At 41.1% G+C, this 16,806-nt stretch overlaps 1 protein-coding gene across 1 annotated transcript in view; it reads right to left on the reverse strand.

The window, feature by feature from the left end:
- The window catches only part of RFX6 (regulatory factor X6), a 36,128-nt gene extending 25,069 nt beyond the window's left edge, over window positions 1-11,059 (reverse strand). The window contains exons 1-4 of the mRNA XM_040598628.1: window positions 10,861-11,059; window positions 10,400-10,553; window positions 8,779-8,902; window positions 7,180-7,241 (exon numbers count right to left, since the gene is read on the reverse strand). Coding sequence (XP_040454562.1) covers window positions 7,180-7,241; window positions 8,779-8,902; window positions 10,400-10,553; window positions 10,861-11,059 — 539 coding nt within the window. The remainder of the gene's footprint in view (window positions 1-7,179; window positions 7,242-8,778; window positions 8,903-10,399; window positions 10,554-10,860) is intronic.
- Window positions 11,060-16,806: the final 5,747 nt, after the last annotated feature.

Here is a 16,806-nt window from a genome sequence, read left to right on the forward strand (position 1 = left end):
TTATTGCTCCCAAATAGAGCTGGAAGAAGGAAACACGTGCCTACAGTTCAGGCTTTGCAGTGCTGAGCCCAGTAACTTAATCAAAGACACTAAAGAAGGTGGGCTGGTGCTAAGAAAACTGGCTATGCAGTAGAAAACTGCTTTCCACTGATTTTGCTACAAAAGAAGTGACCTTCAAGACAAGGGCAGGAGAGCAAGCTGGGGGCAGCCCTTTCTTTACCCGTCATAGCAAAGTTTGCTTGAGTTCATCTATCAAAGGTGATAGGCCTTGTCTAATAAACTCCACTCAACAGATTTAAAAACTGATTTGTGTTAAACCAGATTTGTCTAAGGATGTTATATACAGTATACTCAGGTTTATTCGGTTTTTACTAAAATTAGCTTGAAAATACCCTGGCAGCTGGTTTAACTGAACTCGTTCAAAGTAACACTTGCAGTTCAAGTACACTGCAAGTAAACCAAGACTAACAGAGAGGCAACACTTTGCAGTGCATTGCACTGATTTCTCTGACACTTCTCAGAAGTTTGAAGAAACACAGTCTTAAGACACACACAGAGCAAACAGTTTATAGAACACATAAACAAAAGGTTTCAGCTCATCTCTGCTGTTCCTGGTGATGCCCATTAAAAAAACCCCACAATCTTACTGTTTGGTTTTGTATGGGATAGTCACAGAGAAGAACAAAAACCTCAAATGCTTTATATTTACAGACCTGACTAAAGGCATTAGACACAAATGATATTTAAGAAAATGTTCATTAGGGTGATATATTTGCTTAGCCTAGGTAGCTTTGAAAAATCTCAGCTGAAATAGTCATTCTGTTTCTGGACAGTCTGTTGCATGCATTCGGGATTATACAGCCAAGAAACGTGACAGAACGTGCCTGCTGTTAAAACATCATAGCTTTTACTGCTTGCCTGAAACTAAGTCTACATAATGCCACTAGGTTGCAGTGGTACCTGGCAACACACAGGAAGGCCAAAAGTTTCTCCGTTAGTTTTCTTGCCCTGTAAGTGTATTTTTCTGAGGGGTGGTGATGTGGTGAACTGACCATTTTTAAATAGCTGTTAATACTCAGAAGCTCAGACATAGGACCATCTACTCATAACAGTTCCCTTTTTATCCATTAAAGTCAGCATTGGCTGATCAAAGCAAAGTGACACACGACACCTCAGGGTGGTTTAGGATGCCAATGAGATCTTTCAGTAAATGTCGTAACATTAGACTGTTGTCCTTCAGTTCACATACAGTATTGTGTCACTTATGTTGTGAGCTACAGTCCTGAAAGTTTTCAGTGGCTACTTTTGGCTTAGGAGTATTAAACAGATAGACATGGTCCAAAGACCTAGATCTGGAAATTCCTAATATTTGACAGATTTCTGACACAAATGCTAAAGGCATTAACATTTTTCTTCTTTCATGAGAATGAAGTAACTTAAAATATGACACAAGAGGTATTGAAAATATACGTGTATGGATTCTTTGAAGTAACAGCATTTACTTAGTCTGGACATTGCAAAGGTTGTGCATTGAACAGCATGAAAAACAAAATAGAGCTCTGACTGCTTCTTTTATAATGTTATCTGCACATTTGTTATCAGCCATGTAAGCAAGCAGTTGCCTCTATCTCATTCCAACACCCTAATTCTCCCAGTTTCAATCACATGCCATTTTTTTAAATTCCGAAAATAAAAACTTCACACTCTCACCACAGATTCGGAATTCCCTCCTGCTGAAGTTAGAGCGGGCCAGAGGCAAGGAAAAGCATTACTTCTTTACAAAATTAGCATTCAATATCCAGGTTATTCAACATCTAATTCAATATCAACATACTTGGGCTAGAAACAGGAACTGTTGTATGATTTGGATTGTCAGGTTCTAGTGGTAGGCAATATACTTGTTCTTTCTCTGGAATGCCCCAAGATACCAGAATTTACCATTGTGACATTTTGTTATGTAGAGAACAGATAGTTTCAGTACCTATTCTGTGTGTATTAAAGGCATAGCAGTTATCATTCTGCTTTCCTTCAACAATTTGCGTAGTTGAATTTTTAGCACTAAAAGATACAGCTTTCCAGTCATGACACAAAAGCAATTAAAAAAATTATAACCTGCAATTTTCAAGCTCTCTCTGGCATACTTCATAGAGTAATAAGGTATGAAGATTTTTATTCTCTCACAGCCAAAGTCATTAACTGAATAGCTTATTTTAGGCTCCCTGTTGAGAGCAGTATACCCATCCCAGACACACTGATAACATCTTTAACCTACAATTTCAAGTCCTTCTTTCTGTCTCTTTATATGCATATCTGTATGTGTATGTGCATTATATATGCACTTTACTATTTATATTTCTATTTTATAATTAACAAAATTAAACCAGCAATCATAAGGAACTTATTCTCAATTTCTGTAACAAACCTTTTAAAAAACAAGCTGAACTGCTTTCCTTTTTTAAATTCAGTGGGTTTTTTGCAACATATGTTCCTGTGCAACTAGTAGCCCTGATTTTAGCATACACTGACACAAATGATAGCTGATAAGGAAATGATAGGCTTAAGCTGTTCAGGGACTCGCAATAAGTTGTTATCACAGGGCCAGCTGCCATATCAGTTTTATTAACCCACTAAATCACTCCTAATAAATAAGATAATAGTTTTCAGACATGATGGATAAAAGTTAAGATTCATCATTGATCAAAGTCTACAAATAAATTAAAATGTAACTTGAGCTCAAACAGTCTTCTATGTGTATGGACTGAGCAGTATGTACATTTTCCTGAATAGCTGCTCCAGGTAATTCATGTACTGAGAAGGTTGTAACTGAATTCTAGCAGTGAGCATAGTATGTTCAACATTACCTATGCAAAGAGGACCTGCTGCACAGACAACTGTTGCTTGTGAAATACTAATCTAAGAGAGCAGTTTGCAGTATTTGTTGTGCTGCATCTTCTTTCACTCAGCAGGAATACAGAGAACTTCCCCTACATTCAGCAATCTGCAGTGATTAGCATGGGCACCGGAGATGAATGAACTTTGTTAACAAAACCATGTCCAATGTATTCTACCTTCTCGGCTAAATATTTAAATGCGTGTTTTAGTACTGACACTTTTGTACAAATGCGTTGTTGAATAGAAACACAGAGAGAGATAGATTCTGACCCAAAGTTCTAGGATTTATCAGACCCATTTTTAAGTGTCTCCTCTGCCTAGAAATGGAGATGACAAATGCTGCTTGGAATCAGACAAGGAACTAACATTTGTGTATCTCACGTGTTAGAACAGCACCTGTATCCCACACCTTAGAGCAGGAGTGCTTTCTCGAATCTAATTCATGATCATGAGAATGCTAGAAAGAGCTTGGCCTTGTCTCAGTGTGGGAGAAAAATAATTTCTTGAAGTGATCTTGAAGGTGATGGAAAAGGGAACTGATTTTCTTTGCTTTCTTCTGACCACAGCCAGGCTTTATTGACAGATACTGTGTATGTCTGCAATGTCCAGTAAGGCACTTTATTCCTGAGGAGTTAGCTTTTCTTTGCAATGTAAGAACAACGGTACCATTGGAGAGTAATTTTCTTTTTCATTTCACATTTTTGCAGCATCTGGCTGAGAGGAGTCCTGGACAATGGTCAGAGCTCCTAGGCAATGCTGGCATATGAAACGTCACTGTCAGGAATAGTTAGTACTATTACTGCTCCTACTAACACTATCTCAAAATAATGATAGCAACAACAGAAATAAAACAATTTCACTACACTGCCATTCTTAAAAAAATAGGATTTAATTGCTAGTACGAAGTGTTTCTTGCCAGTCCCAGTAACCCAGCTTTGTTCCACATTTAGAGTCCATGCTGACATAAAAGCAGAGGGTAACTAGTAATTTACTGAAATTGATGAACAGTCCCTTAATTTGCTTATTAATTTAATGGAAATAATTCTTTAAGTTATACTGTATGACTGCTACCTGGTGAAAGCAGAAATTAATTCGCCCCGCAGTGAATCTATGGTTCTGAGGTCAATATGGTCCACAACGTCAGAGATAGATAAACAGATAATCAGAGCTCATTATTTATACTGCCATTTCTCTATGACTACTCGCTGCTGTATTCAGTCTCTGAACTGGAATTATTGTCACCTGTGCCTTTTGTGAGGCCCTTTTTTGCACAGCAAGATCAATGTAAATGTATCTTAGTGGAAATGAGAACTGCAGAGGAAAAGTCTGAGAAAAACGCTGATGAAAAAAAATGAGGAGAAACAAATGCCAGATGTTCAAACAAAACCTGCTGATGCCTCATCCCTTTGAGGAAATTGTTCAAGAACAGTTAATCCATATGAAAATATGGCACATAATACCACCAAGGTCAGTAGGGATATGGGATCTGCTGAAGAAATGTTGGGCATGAGGTATTTCTGTGCTAATACTATTAAATGTCTTAGTGAAAAGGGGAATATGTGACACGTCACAACACAATTAATTTTGTAGCTAGATTCCCATGTCAAAAACCAGATTTGATACATACTCCTTTATTCAATAGAGGTTGACTTACTGTGCTTTAAATTATACAGACACATGATATGTTTTGGAACTTTGGATCCTGAGCGGATCTTGTTTATCAATTCATTAGGTATGTCACAACAAAAATGTAATGACCATTGGGGAGACTTTTCCCTTTGTATTATCTCATTCATTGTAACTTGAAAGGGGTTCTCCAAATATGTTGGATCATGAACCTGACTAAAACTTAACCACGGCACTGATGAATTAGTAGATTGTCAAATATTCCTGTACAGATTATGAATGCCAGATCTCCTAAAATATTAAACAAACACCAGCAGCAAACATCCATCTGCAGAGCTAAGTCTACATCAGCTCATGCCCATAACCATAGCTGAACTTCACCACAGCAAACAATACATGAGATCCCTCTTTTTCCCTATAAATAAGCTTTCTAATAGGAGCTCTCCTCAAAACCCCTCTATTCAGCATCTATAGGTCATCTACAAAAAGAGAAATGAACTTCAGTTCCAGTTTTTCTCAATACAATGCAGAATGCGTACTCTCTCCTGAAAACAATCCATGGGTTATGAATTTGTAAGACTGTGACAGAAACTATGCAAGAACAGTCCTCTGTTAAGAAAGGAAAAATATTCTATGCAGGCTTTATTTCCTTTGGATTGTATTTTTATCAATCATTATTTAAAATAAATAATTGTGACATACTCAAGAAATAGAATGTCTTTGCAAAAATTTGGAATTGAGATTCTTCCCCACCTTTGCTTATACTGCGACAAACCCTAAAATTCATAAATGACATCTACTATGCTTCAGCAAAACTAAGGTGGAATCGACTGGCTATTTCTTATATTTCTAAGGCGGGAAGAAAACCAAGCATAACAACATGAATCAACCCCCCAAAATTATAAAAGTAAACAATGCATCTTTCAGACATTCCTAGTATATTGCAAAGCACTTAGGAAAACCAGTGTCTTGCAGGTTTTTTCCTTTTCAGTCTCCTTTTGTTTTGAGTTTTACTTCTAAATTACTGAAAGACAAGAGTAACTTTGTCTTTCAAGACTAAGTCATTCAAAATAAAAAGTTTTCTCAAACAAACAGAATGTTTGAGCTTCTTCCATTACTACCAGTATTCTGTTTTCTTATTCATTAGCAAAATGTTTCCTTGCTGGTTTTCTGGATTTTAGTTTTGTTTCAGTAAACCATCAACTCTTTGTGCTTTGTTCTGTAAGTCAAGATTATTTTCACTAATCTTATCTAGTAAGTACAGAAACACATGTGTAATTTAAGCATGAGAAAAATCCTAGGGCTACTCACATATTTAAAAGCATGCATAACCTAAAATATAGTCATTAATAATAAATGTTAAATTTCTGGGTATACACAAAAAAATGGACACAATACCTATCCTAATTTGTTCCTCACAGCAATGTCTTATTTTTAGGAAAAACTATTTTGAAATCAATAGAAATATACAGATAAGGATCTGGTCTAAATGTGATTTGAGATTGAAAACCATTAAGTTTTTGAAAAGTTACTTTAAAAGAACAAAATTATTTAATTAGTCCTATTTTATGTTGAATGGTATGGGCATAATATTTAGGTTTAAATATTTTTTTAAGCCAGATATAGATAAACACTGAAGTAGCAGTTGAAAGTGCAACACTCAGAAAAGCTCAGAGCCAGTCTTGGTTTCAGGCAATACAGAGAATTGTTGTATTTGTGACCCTCAAAACAAGGATAGAAGTTTCCTAGAATTGCCTAACTCATAGCTTGACACTAGTAATATCCTAAAGCATTATTTTAGCTTCTCTACATTCCTTACATCAATACACAACATGGTTTTTCGTTTCCTTAAGTAGCAGCATTCCCCTATTAAAAACCAAAATAGACTGGGGACAATTTATCAGTCCCTCCTCAGCAGTCTTGGTATCAGGACATAAAAGGGAGGGTGAATGGAAGCGAATATGTTGTTACATTGTTCACCATAGTTTTACACTAACTTTATCATGGTCAAAAGCATAATGCTAGAACCAGAACTAATAAAGATTTCATCACAGGTGATATATAATTATCTGTGATTTATACCTACAGCCTAATATTGCACAGATCAAATATACAAATTAATCGGATACATTATTAATGAAATGACTGCACTACAGGTTGTGTACATTTCAGAGTTTTTATAAATTATCCACAGCAAAGAGCAGATGTATACCTTCTTCTTAATTTAATACAATTCTTTTTTCTAGTGTCTTTAAAATAATCCATATTGTTATGTAGAGAACACAATGAAAGTTGTTAGGTTTGCAAAAGACAAATAAAAACATTGCACGTTATTTATAGAAAGACAAGCAGCTGTAAAAAAGATACATGTATTATATGATGGTTTTCATATATAACATTCTGACATACATTTTCAATAACTGCATGGCTCTAAATATAACAAGTTTTAGAAGCTTATTCAGTTTAATTTTAGAAATTGTGCCTGCAGTAATATTTTCATACTCAAACTCTATCAGTTTCATCATGTCCATGGAAGTTACCACTTGCAGTTTGTCATCTGAACAACACCCCTGTCAATTAGTATATATTATGGAGACATGGAAATACATGTCATTTCTAGAACGTATTCTATACATGGATACACAGACAGTTGCGCCTTACTTTGAATGGCCCCTTGTTCCAAGCCGCCTTGTGGTAAGGAGAGGGAATTTCTGGCGAATGGTCTAAAAGATAAAATAACTATTAACTTCTAACACTGGTACGCTTTCTTAGCAATCCGTTAGTAGGAAAATGGTAGCGTAAATATATGGTCTAATGTAGTCCATGGATAAATACTTGCGATACTTATGTCACAACATAAACAATTAAGCATGGTTTACACTGCAGGGGTCCTTCCACCACCATCCATCTTGCTTTGTATCTCCGCTATTCCCATCCATAAACTCCTTCCCACCCTTCCCACCTGTTCCTCCTTTCTGTTTTCACTTCTACAATTCAAAATCTAGTTTTCTTCACCAGGATCCTGTTACATTCCCTAAAGTACAACTGTATCTGTTTCTTCAGCTATCTAAACTGAACCAGGGAAAGCAGTGCCCTCTAGCTATTCTTTTTTCAAAGTCAAACAACTGAAAATAAATTCATTTTTTATTTGAAAAGTGTGATCTGAAGGTTAAAGCAAGCAAATATTTACCTCACAAGTGCTTCTGTGTCCTCCGCTATCAAAGAGCAGGACAGTCTTAAACTTATTTATGTTTACTGAAACCCTGTGAAAGTTTCTGTTAGCTCTATGCTGCACATAAGGAATTCATGTTATGTCATTTAATCTAAGTCAAGCAAAACATTCTGTCACTGGAGTCCTGAGATGAGATTAGTGCCCTAAAAACATCCTACTCTTCCTGTAAAAAATTACGCTTATGGCAAAAGGTTTATTAAGTAAAATAATAATTCAGTAATAGAGACAGCTCTTAGATACATCTAATAGATCACTGTCAAAACAATGTATAAATGGAAAGCTATTGTCTTCCTCATTTATACTGAAACTGCGTAATGAAAATTAGATATATACTTCCTCAGTATATCCAATTCAAGAGGAAAAAATTAGTAAGTGAACGTTTTATGAACCAGATTTTAAATCCATTATTATTATTTAATTAAATTAATGCATTTTGCCATGTATGAACAATGACTAGATCAACAGTGTTTAAAAAAAAGATGATCCCTGAAGCATTTTTGGTTTCCTGTTTCACTAACTACTCAGGATTTAATTCGGAGAGTTCACATCTCCCTTTCATTAAATGATTTCAGGATTAATTGTAGGGAAGGGAAGAAAAGAGGATGAATCAACAATTCTTCATTCAAGAGCTCTTTGTGTTATTAATTTTTACTCCCTTTCTTGTATTGCTCCTTGTGTCACATCTCACTTTACACTGCCTTTAGTATAATTAAAAGTGTCTTGCATGTCAGATCTGGTTTTGTGGAAAGAACCCTATTAATGTCACCATCAAAAAGGAAAAGAAAAAAAGCTCTCAAAGAGAATGCCTTTTTTTGTATGAAATAACAATAAATCAAAGGGAATTTCAGTTTCATTTTCCTAAAGCTGATGTCATGACATCCCTTCATATGGAACAGTGTAGTTAGTCTGATTCCATGTACATTAGCAGTAGAAAACGTGAATTTGAGAGGAATTTTGACACAGGTGTTCTAAATTGTGATTCTGTCAAGGAATTAATCTAGCAAATTATGAAGGCATTTATTCTTTACCTTCCCAAAAGTTGCAGCACAGGCAGGTTCCAGCTTCTCTTTTCTGCAGAAGTCTAAATAATGTGCATAAAGGATGCATCTTGGTAAACAAACTCCCTCACAGACAATATAGTTTTCTTCCAGCCTGGATAGAGAAAGAAACTGACAGAGTAAGAAGCAATATGCCATGTCTCCCGATTTTATTTTCCTCCTGGGGTTTGGTACTGCCCTCTTTTTTTTTTTTAATTTTACCAAAGAATTTCACAAGAACACACAGATGGGTTTCTTCTGAACAACACTTGGTGCTTAGGTTAGTTGCAGAATACAGAAAACCTGGGACCAAGTCCCTTTTCTTAATGAGTCTTTTTCAATGTCTGGACTTTTAGGCTTTATACAAATAATTAAATTATCAACTAAGAGCCAGCTTTGCTCTGAAAATAAGAGCACTAACTAGACTATGTAAGACTTGGGTCTAAGACTGTCCTTTGAAGAGAATAGGGGCTTGAACCTGTATTTTTGTTCCCACTGTATCTTTAACACCTGGGCTAACGCCACTTTTCTTCCTAGATTTGCTTTTTTATTTTCACACTGGACCTGAACCTGTTTCTTTACCAAACCACACTGAAAAGCAAAGAATTGGCTTTTTTCTGAAGGATGTGCATTTTTGTGTAGCTTCCCAATCAGTTTACAGAATACAACTGTTTAGTGACAGTCATTAAAGTAAAATACCAAAAACTGAAGCAAAAAATGGCTGCCTTTACTGGAACTGAACTCTTGGCAACAGCTGGGTATCCACTGTTGCCCTGTTTCTTTTCTTTATCAGTTTACACTATTTGCTACTCCTGGGATGGTGTGCAATAGATTTATTTCTTAAATTACATAAATCTGTAGGAAAATACCGTGTAGTAAACACTGCATACTGAATAATTTTGCATTGACTCACCAGACTCAAACCCTTACAATTTATACTCAGAAGTCAGATGTAAACTCGACTAAGAAACTGGGCAATATAGATTGCTCTCGTTTTTCAGTTAGATGGAAAAGTCTAGATTTACAGTCTGCATTTGGTAACTAAATTCCCATTTAATACGGCTGCATTCCCCCCTAACTTCAACTAATATCTTCAGAATTTGACTTCTTATTTGGTTAATTCTTGCCCAGATAAATGAAGTAAAGTTAGGGCTTCCATGGACGGTAGAATACAATGCAAAAAAATATAAGACAGTGAAAATCTAACAGTCATAGCCTTAACGGATAACTAAAACATCCATTCACAAACGTGATGCTTAAGTAATGTTTCACTTGTACATTTTTTCAATACATTTCATCGACAGCCATGTACTGTGAGAATACTGTGACAGCCTGTGACTGTGACAGAGATTTCGGTTAACAGATAAACCTCTGCTAATTTAAAAAATTCAGAAATCTGGAAGCAGACGTCGTTATTTGTAGGCGAAGCTTTACGGAAAAAAAAAACCACAACTAACAGAACACCCCAAAACCTCACAAACGACAAATGTTTCTAGAAGAATGGGAGAGATAACCCTCCTCGCGGGCTCGCTCCGCTGGGGCCCGGCGGACACCCCGCCCCGGAGCCGCCGGCGGCCGCGCAGGGCAGCGGGGCTGCCGGCCGGAGCCCTACCATTGCAGGGTAAGCTGCGTCTGCTTCTTCTTGTCCTTCATCATCTGCGTGACGCTCTTCTTCGTAGACGGGCTCCGGTCCGCGGGTTTTAGTGCGCCGTCGCGGGTATCTGCATCTTCTTCCGAGGAGAGGCCTTCGATGTTAAAGTGTGTTTCTGAGCGGCGGGGCGGGGGAACAAGAAGAAAAACCCGAGGGCATCGTTACGGCCAGGCAGCACGCCGCTTCCCCCCGACGCGACCGCGGCCGCGCAGGCACCCGTTTAACCGGCCGCCGGGTCCGCCGCTGCCTGAGGGCCGGGCCCCGCCGCCCCGCGCCCGGGCAGCCGCACCCGCCTCCCCTCGAGTCCCCGCCGGACCCTGAGCAGCAGCGGCGCTTCTGGCGCCAGCCGCGCCTCGCCCCGCCCGCACGCACCTGCCCCGCCGCGGGCTGGACGGGAGCGCTGCCGGCACCCCGTCCCTTACCGGACTTGATGCCGGCGGGCAGCGCCGGCTCCGGGTGCCCTCTCTCGGCGCCCGCCGCGGCACACAGCTCCTCCTCGGCGTAGGGCAGCAAGCCGCGCCCCACCAGGTCCGCGTAGCAATCCTCCTGCGCGGCGGGGGACGCTGCCTGCGCGGCCGGGAGGCGCAGGAAGGCGCCCTCCGGCTCGGGTCCTTTGGCCATTCTCCTCACCGGCACCTGCTCTGCCCCGCCGCGGCGCGGGCGGCGCCCATGGGCGGCGGGAGGGGACGGCGCAGGACGGGGCGGCGCGGCGGCCTCAGGGCGCGGGGGACGTCGGCTGAGGCATGGGCCGCGCCCGCCGTTTCTGCGGGGCTCCGTCACCTCCGCGGGAGACGGTGTCTGCGAAGCGTGGACGCCGGCAGCGTGAAGGGGAGGGAGGAGAGGCGATGCGGGGGCGGCGACGGCGGGGGACAGGTGTGCCCTACGGCGCCGTCCAGGGACACTGCATGGCTCCCGTGCGGGCTGAGGCGGCCGAGCCCGCGGGGGCCGCTCCCTCCCTCCCGGCAGCTCCCCCGCGCCTGCGGAGGGGCTTTGCCGTGGACGGGGTCCCGGAGGTCGCTGTCGGGCGGCAGCGGGGAGGTGTCCCCGTCCCTGCCTCCCGCCCGCCGCCGCGCTCGGGCGGGCCGGGAGGGGCGGGGCAGGGCGGAGGCGCGGGCGGGCCAGGGCACCTGATGACGAACTGCTGCCCGCGGCGCCCCGCGCCCGCCTGAGGCGGTAGCCCCGGGCCCGTCGCGGCCGAGGCGGGGGGCGGCCGCGGGGTTCCCCTCATGGCCGCCGGCTGAGGGCGAGGGGCGGCCCACGCCTCGCAGCGGCCTCTCGACAGCCACAAGACCCCGCGGGGGAGCCGGCCAGGCTGGCAGGCCGCGGGACCCTCACGGGCACCGGCGGTTGCTGTCAGTATTTCGTTATTTCCTCGTGTAATCTCGTGGGTGTTGGAACAAAACATCTAGATTTTGTACAAATAGGTCACACAGAGGAACAAAACATCCAGATTTTGCACAGGTAAGTCACGCAGATCTGGCAGGCGTGTCTTTGCTCCGTTCCGGCATGCTGACTGAGATAGATGGCGAGGGGTGATCACAGAACCGTGGTCTCTGCTTTTTCCAGAGAGCAAAGTGCTCAGTAGGATGGAAAATGAGCCTGATCACTGCAACAGCCACTGTTTAAATACATCCCCGTTAAAGCAAAATCTTGCACGTCTCCTCCCAGGTAAAGGCTGGGAAATTGTGGTATGGCTTGTGGTGGCAAGCAGCCCTGAAATGCTGTATCAGGTGAATGTTAGTCATTCATCTAGCCACCAAGTAGCGTTGGGCTGTCACAGGCACAAAGCTTGTGAAGAGCTGTTCTTCCTTCTACTCTTCCAATCGCTGTTGCACCTCAAGTCATTGATCCCACCAGCAGTACAAAGCAGCAGAATGTTACCACTTTGACTCGTGCACAGATGCATTACCAGACCAGCTATTGCATCTGTATCTAACAAAATGCCAGGTGTGCCCATATCTGCCAAAAGGCCCAAAACCACGTCATAAGTATGAATGACAGACTTCAGAAATGCGGCAGACCTGTGAGAGAGGCCCAGAGTCAAAAATGGCATTTAGCCTGAACTTCTTGCTGCTTCTACTTGCACCTTTTCCTTTTCCCTTAACTGTGTAAAATATATTTCCTTCCTTACTGGTTACTCTATTCAATTCCTTACTGGTTACTCTATTCAAACATTCATTCACTGTTCCCATGTCCCCTTCATACATCATGTGTGATACTATACATGATGTTGTCCATATGCCTGTGTCTATACACGACTTTGTCAGTGCATCAGTTCTTAGTACAACTTGCTGAGATAGTTCAGCTTCTGGTTTCAATGGCTTTGTTTTGAGGTTATGGTAAAATTGCATTTGACCCTCTGACTTCTCTGTGACTTTTGGCTCATCCCAGTATTTCAGAATTTGGCCCACAAGGATCAGTACTTCTACAGTACAAGTAAACCTCCCAGCTACTAACTGTTGTGTTGAATCTTTCGTGAGCAAAACTATGTGCCATTGTCTTTTTGGTAAATATGGAACTGAATGTAGTTATAAATGTTCGTATAATATCCTCAGTGATGCTTATGAATTCTAGCCATCACCAACAAAGGGATTAACAGAGTGAGGAGTCTGGTCCAGGGACCAGTTAGTTTCCACCTTGGGGCAACGACTGTTTGTAGTGCCTTCCTGTCCCTTCTGAGGGCCAGGCACTGATTTAATTAGCTTTACCTAAAACTGATGATGTTTTTAGGAGTTTTTTTCAGTAAACAGAAGTTCTCCTTGGACCTAGTAGCCTTTCCTGGCTCATACAAACTGTCCCCTACTTGCTCTTTCAAAGCCAGTGAAAGATTGTTGTGCAGTGTTACCAGCTTTGTATAAAACTTAGCTTATGTTTGCACTAGTAAAGAAAGAAGAGTGTATAGGCCGGTGCTCTTAAGTAAACACATATTTAAAGCATGCATGAGAATCATGTGTCATGGTACAGGTACATCATCCAGTGCCAATACGTGAGCAAACATAGCTACTCTATAATTAATAGAAATAAGGGATTTTTTTAAATAAGTAGCATACAATAAATTAAATATAAAAAAATTTCCTTTGACAGGGGACCGACAGTGCTCTTTAATAAATTCAAATTGTTTTAAAAAGGTTCTATATGAAATCATTGGCAATTAAAGTAATTTATAGGACAGAAAGATAAATTCTGGCAAGCAAAAGGAAATTGTGGTATCACTCATGCAGCAATAAAACAGCCAAATCCTTTTGCTTCATAGAAAATATTTATCTGTAGTCAGAGGTTGGTGCTGTGTCTGTTTCAAAGTCACAGGGACTGCTACTCAGCTGAGCCAGCCTATGACTCTTGTCATTATGGGCCTGTCCCTCCTATCGATACTAGTGTTGTAGGTGTGCTTGGCCATGTGGACAGACTTCAAGTTCAGTATCTTATTCCTGGTGATGTTCTTGAAACTTTTGCTTATTCAGTTTCATTTTCACAGTCATAAACTATAGTGCTGAAGGACTTAATGGACTGATAGAGATCATCTTGTCCACCCCACCACATCCAGTGGAAACAAGGCAGGATTACAGACAGGTATCATTATACCTGTGTGATTCCCAAAATTGTTTGTTTCACTTGTTCTTAAAAATCTCCGGTGATGGAGGATCACATCATACCCAGGTCATCTGGCAATAAAAAATATTTATTGGTCTTAATCTCCCTTCAGCTTGTGTCCATTGCTTCTTTTTTCTGTCTATTTAAGAACATGATTACTGTTATTATATTTTCATCACTTTTTCAGTACTTGAGGACTGTTACCATGTCTTCTGACTCTCTGTAATTTCATTACTACAAACAAACCAGTATGATTAAATTGACTGTACCATTTTCTTGTATCTCTTTGTGTCTTCCAGTGTTGCTTCTGCCTCCCAACCCTTTTCAACTTATTTTTCACTCTTTGCTTGAACCTATCTCTGCTGGTTTGTATCACCACGGAGGATTTCTTTTCCATTCCTCAGGGTATACCTACTCAGTAGTCACATGTCATGCTTTGCTGTCAGGGAGTTCTCAGAGTAGTTTGAATCATCATATTTCTGCATGGTACATCTGTAGTATTTTACTTGGCACTGTGGAACTCCCAAGATGGACTGCCAAACCCAGCCAAAAAGCCCAGGGAGCTGTCCACAGGTTTGCAGTCTCAAGTAGTTTTCTTCACACTTAACAATTTTCTTTGAAGCATGATACCTTCATGATGTTGGAACTCAAACAATTGCCCTAGCTTTGGTTCATCTTCTGTCTTACTTATTTCGTCCTTCATTACCTTCTTTCAGACCATTCCTGCTTCCATCCGGTTCCTACCATTCTCTTTGTACCGTGTTGCTTCCATTTTGAAGTCCTTTTAACAGTCTGCCAAACCAGACTTCAGCTCTGCCTTCAGTGACGCTTATATTATTTTTGTTTATTTACCTGACTTCCCTAGAGCCTTTGCCTCACTGATGCATTCTGAAGTATATTCCAGCATAAGAGAGTCACCACGAGTCCATCTTCTGTTTACTGGACCTTCAATGTGAGTTGTCTCACCTGCCTATTGAAGGTGTTGATTTGAGGCAACTGAAAAGATCTCTTACAAAATAACTAGCACACTGTGTACTACTCTTTTTACCTCAAGAAGTTAATTCCTAGTTTTCTGGGGTTTGGTGTAATCTCAGAAGCATTCATCCTGATGGAAAGGTCATATTTCATATACACAAAACATACTGCTTTCATTATCGCTTAGCATTCTTATCCTTGCACTCCCTTCCAAGGCTAGTATAGCTATGAAAGTGCTCTGAGTCCATTTTAGCAAATATCTCTAAGCTGCAAACCCAAAATTTTCAAGATGGATTCCATGCTAGAAACAAATTTTGGGGATCTAACTCAGATTTTAAGCTATTGTCCATCTATTGCCTCAATGTACTTAGAAGAATGGACTCTTGGACTAACCTTCCTCAGCAGGGACTGCTTTTCTCCCTGAACTGTGCATGAATCAGTGCAGCAGCATCTAGAAAGTAATGCAGCAGATGGGGAGAATATCCCCATACTTCAGTTGATTACAGGTAGATTTTCTATAGGTGTCTTAGGCATCAAAGAAGCAGTAATTTTACAGCAAGATATTTCATATTGTGCCTAAAAAATAGATATTTAAGCTAGTAATGCCATAAGAAAGAAAAGGCTAAATCTGATTCTCATCTGTGTTTCAAACACTCACTGCTGGGAAAAGGTAGCTTTCAAGTTTCCCAGGAAGCTGTAAACACAGCTTCCGTGCTGTCTTAGTCAGCTGGTTGGTTTCTGCTGAGCGGGGCCTTAGACAGGGTGCTGGGAAACACTGTTTCAACATTTCCTGACACTAGATGAAACAGTGCTGTGCACTGCTGAACTGTTGGGAGATGAGTCCAGGGAGGCTCAGAGTGGTTTGTGTTTGTCTGGGATATAATTTTCTTTTTTCTCACTATTAACTATCATTTGAGCTCTTGTTGACTGTTGTTTGGTACAGGCTGCAGAATAAGCTGAACCAGAGGGTACTGAGACTCCTTGTCCTGTTCTCCTGTTCCCAGGATTAAGACGCTGACTATCCCAGCACAACACCGCTCCTTTGCTCAATCCTCTTTTGAGACCTACAAACCCCCTCTGAGCAGCAGCTCTGTGTGCTCCAGCTCATTGCTGGACAGGTGGACATCCTGCCCCACATTTATGCTCCATGGTGCTGGAGTGGACAGTCCACCCAAGATGTATGGTCTCAGCTTTTGGGAGATAGAAGGGAGGTTGCAGGTGCAGAGCTGGGCTAGCTGGAGCCGTAGGTACCATGGACATTACAGCATTGCTAGTGCCTAGGAATTTTTATTATCATTTTGTGGTGTTTCTGTTGAGAATTGTGATCTTGTCAATATTGCTTATTACTGAGTGAAGTCTAAATTATGAAGTAGAACTGTTGAAAGATATATCTACATATACCTAGCTTTTTATTATATTCCTGTTCAAAAATTGCACTTGTATGTATAAGAGTGTGTGTGTGTGTGTGTATTTAATTCCAATCATTGCCCAGAGAGGTGGAGGATGCCCTATCCCTGGAAACATTTGAGGTCAGGCTGGACAGCGCTCTAAGCAACTTGATCTGGTTGAAGATGTCCCCGTTCATTGCAGGGGGTTGGACTAGATGATCTTTAAAGGTCCCTTCCAACCCAAACCATTCTATGATTCTATGATCCTGTGATTCTGTGATTTGTCCCTGAAACACGGGATACCTCTCGCCTACCTTTGTCTCTGAGTTTGTTTTCTGAGTCTACTCTGGTCACCTCAGTCTCCCATTATAGGCAGTGGAGAAGAAAAGGTGTCTCCCAAGAATAATTCATACC

The sequence above is a fragment of the Falco naumanni genome, chromosome 6, assembly GCF_017639655.2.
Source record: "Falco naumanni isolate bFalNau1 chromosome 6, bFalNau1.pat, whole genome shotgun sequence".
In the NCBI taxonomy this organism is placed as follows: domain Eukaryota; kingdom Metazoa; phylum Chordata; class Aves; order Falconiformes; family Falconidae; genus Falco; species Falco naumanni.